Genomic DNA, 2,083 nt, shown 5'->3' with positions numbered 1-2,083 from the left:
CCCCTCCGTGTCGCGATGCGCTCCCCGCTCCCGTTCCCCTGTGTCCCTGATCGTCCTTACAAGATCCTGCTCGCGCAGGTGGGGACCCTGTCCTTTCTGCCACCCCTTGTTTGGTGTGTCCGTTTTATTTATTTATTTATTTAGACGACCAAGGGTTAGGGTGGTCGACGGCTAGCACCACACTCCTCTCCTTAAAATCCCTGTGTGGTGGCGGTGTGCCGTCCTCCCATCCCTCCCTTGGGTTGTCTGTTTTCTTTCTTTTTACACGGACCCACACGATAGGGTCCCAGGGATTGTTTCCTCTCTCGTATAGGACGGGGTTGCACCCCAGGGGCGGGCCTCCTACTGGTTGCGCTCTCCTAGTTCTCCTTCTCCTGCTCCTGACAAAAGGGACAGCGACAGGTTCGCAGCACGGTGGACTCCCTATTCCAGAATTCCACTGGCGATCTCTCTCGACTAGCGACCTTCCTCCGGCTTCTCACTGGCAGTCTCTCGCTATCCACGGGCACACTGACTGACAGGGGCGGCCGAGTGTGTGTGTGTGTGTGGGGGGGGGGGGTGCGCGCGCGCGTGTACGACACCCGCCCTGAACGAAACCAGACAATATTTTCAAGCAAATTAATTAATTCTTTTGAGCTAGCCTTCGAGAGAGAGATTTTGAGAGAGAGATTTTAGAAAACCAACAAGAAATCACGACTCTCACAGTGATTTGGGCTCGGCATTTCTCGATGTTATGAATAAAACAAACGCAAGCGGATAACATGGCATATCGCTCTCGGGCCCACAGACATCCCGCGAGATACCTCGCACTCCATGTGCGAGAACGCAGAGAGAAATGAAAGCCGTGCGGCCCCCAAGTCCTCGGCTCACCCGCAATTCTTTTGAGAGCGCCTTCGTTGTTAATAGTACAAACCCAATGGTCCCTGAAAGAAAGAAAGAAAGAAAGCAGACAGCCCAAGGGAGGGATGGGAGAACGGCACGCCGCCACCACACAGGGATTTTAAGGAGAGGGGTGTGGTGCGCTAGCCGTCGCCCACCCTTGGGCGTCCGCGCGTCCGCCTCTTCCTATCTCTCTTCGCAGTCTCTCTCCGATTCTCGCTGCAACCTTCATGCCAACTCGCGGTCTCCCCCTTCTCGTCGTGCTCTCCCTTGTCGCCTCTTCTTTTGTCGCGCCAATGGTCCCTGAAAGAAAGAAAGAAAGAAAACAGACAACCCAAGGGAGGGATGGGAGAACGGCAATGGTCCCTGAAAGAAAGAAAGAAAGAAAACAGACAACCCAAGGGAGGGATGGGAGAACGGCACGCCGCCACCACACAGGGATTTTAAGGGGAGGAGTGTGGTGCGCTAGCCGTCGCCCACCCTGGGGAGTCTGCCTCTTCGTATCTCTTTCAATGGTCCCTTGCAGCGGTGCTTAGAGGTCTCAATTCTTTTTCTACGAAAAGCGCCACTTCTCAGCTGCCGACTTTGCCGGCGATGAAGATCCAGGTCAAGCTGACCGCCACGGCGGCCATCGAGCGCCTCAAGGCGGACGATCCCGAGCTGGTCTCGTGCGATCTTTCAAACAACGCTGTCCTGCAGATGAAGGCGTCGGATATGATTCCACGGCTGGCCGATGCGCTGGCGGGCAACTCACATTGCCGCGAGCTCAACCTGACCGCGTGCAACCTCGACGACGCGTGCTGCGAGAAGCTCGCCGCGGCGCTCGCTGGCAACCACCACCTCGCTTCGCTCGTCCTCGAGGGCAACCGGTGCGGCAACGAGGGCGCCACGCACATAGCAAGCGCGCTCCGCACAAACCGAGGGCTGATGATGCTGAACCTGCTCAACCAAAAGGGGAGCCGATTCGGCGACTCGACCCTCGCCGCCTTCACTGGCGCCTTCGACTCCAACATCACCCTTCTCAAGATCATCTGGCGGCTCGAGTCGCGGCAGTCGTTCCGGCTCAACAAGCTGTGCCCACCGCCCCTTGCCTCTGCTGCCCTCCCCCGCCGCCCTTCCGCCACCGTGGCCCTCGCCGCTCCCACTCTCCTCGCAGCTGCCGCCTCGCCTCTCTCTCTCTCCCTCTCTCTCTCTCTCTCTCTCT

The 2,083-nt window shown here is 58.0% G+C and overlaps 1 protein-coding gene across 1 annotated transcript; it reads left to right on the top strand.

The window, feature by feature from the left end:
• Positions 1–1,473: 1,473 nt before the first annotated feature.
• On the top strand, positions 1,474–1,952 carry EMIHUDRAFT_255174 (hypothetical protein; the record flags this gene model as incomplete). Its single annotated transcript, XM_005774306.1, has 1 exon — positions 1,474–1,952. A coding segment is annotated over one exon (479 nt), but the record flags the coding sequence as incomplete, so codon positions are not given.
• Between the last annotated feature and the right edge of the window lie 131 nt (positions 1,953–2,083).

Source organism: Emiliania huxleyi, assembly GCF_000372725.1.
Source record: "Emiliania huxleyi CCMP1516 unplaced genomic scaffold EMIHUscaffold_3142, whole genome shotgun sequence".
NCBI classification, from domain to species: Eukaryota; Haptophyta; order Isochrysidales; family Noelaerhabdaceae; genus Emiliania; species Emiliania huxleyi.
The sequence above is the reverse complement of the archived record's forward strand: the minus strand, read 5'-3'. Positions and strand labels throughout refer to the sequence as shown.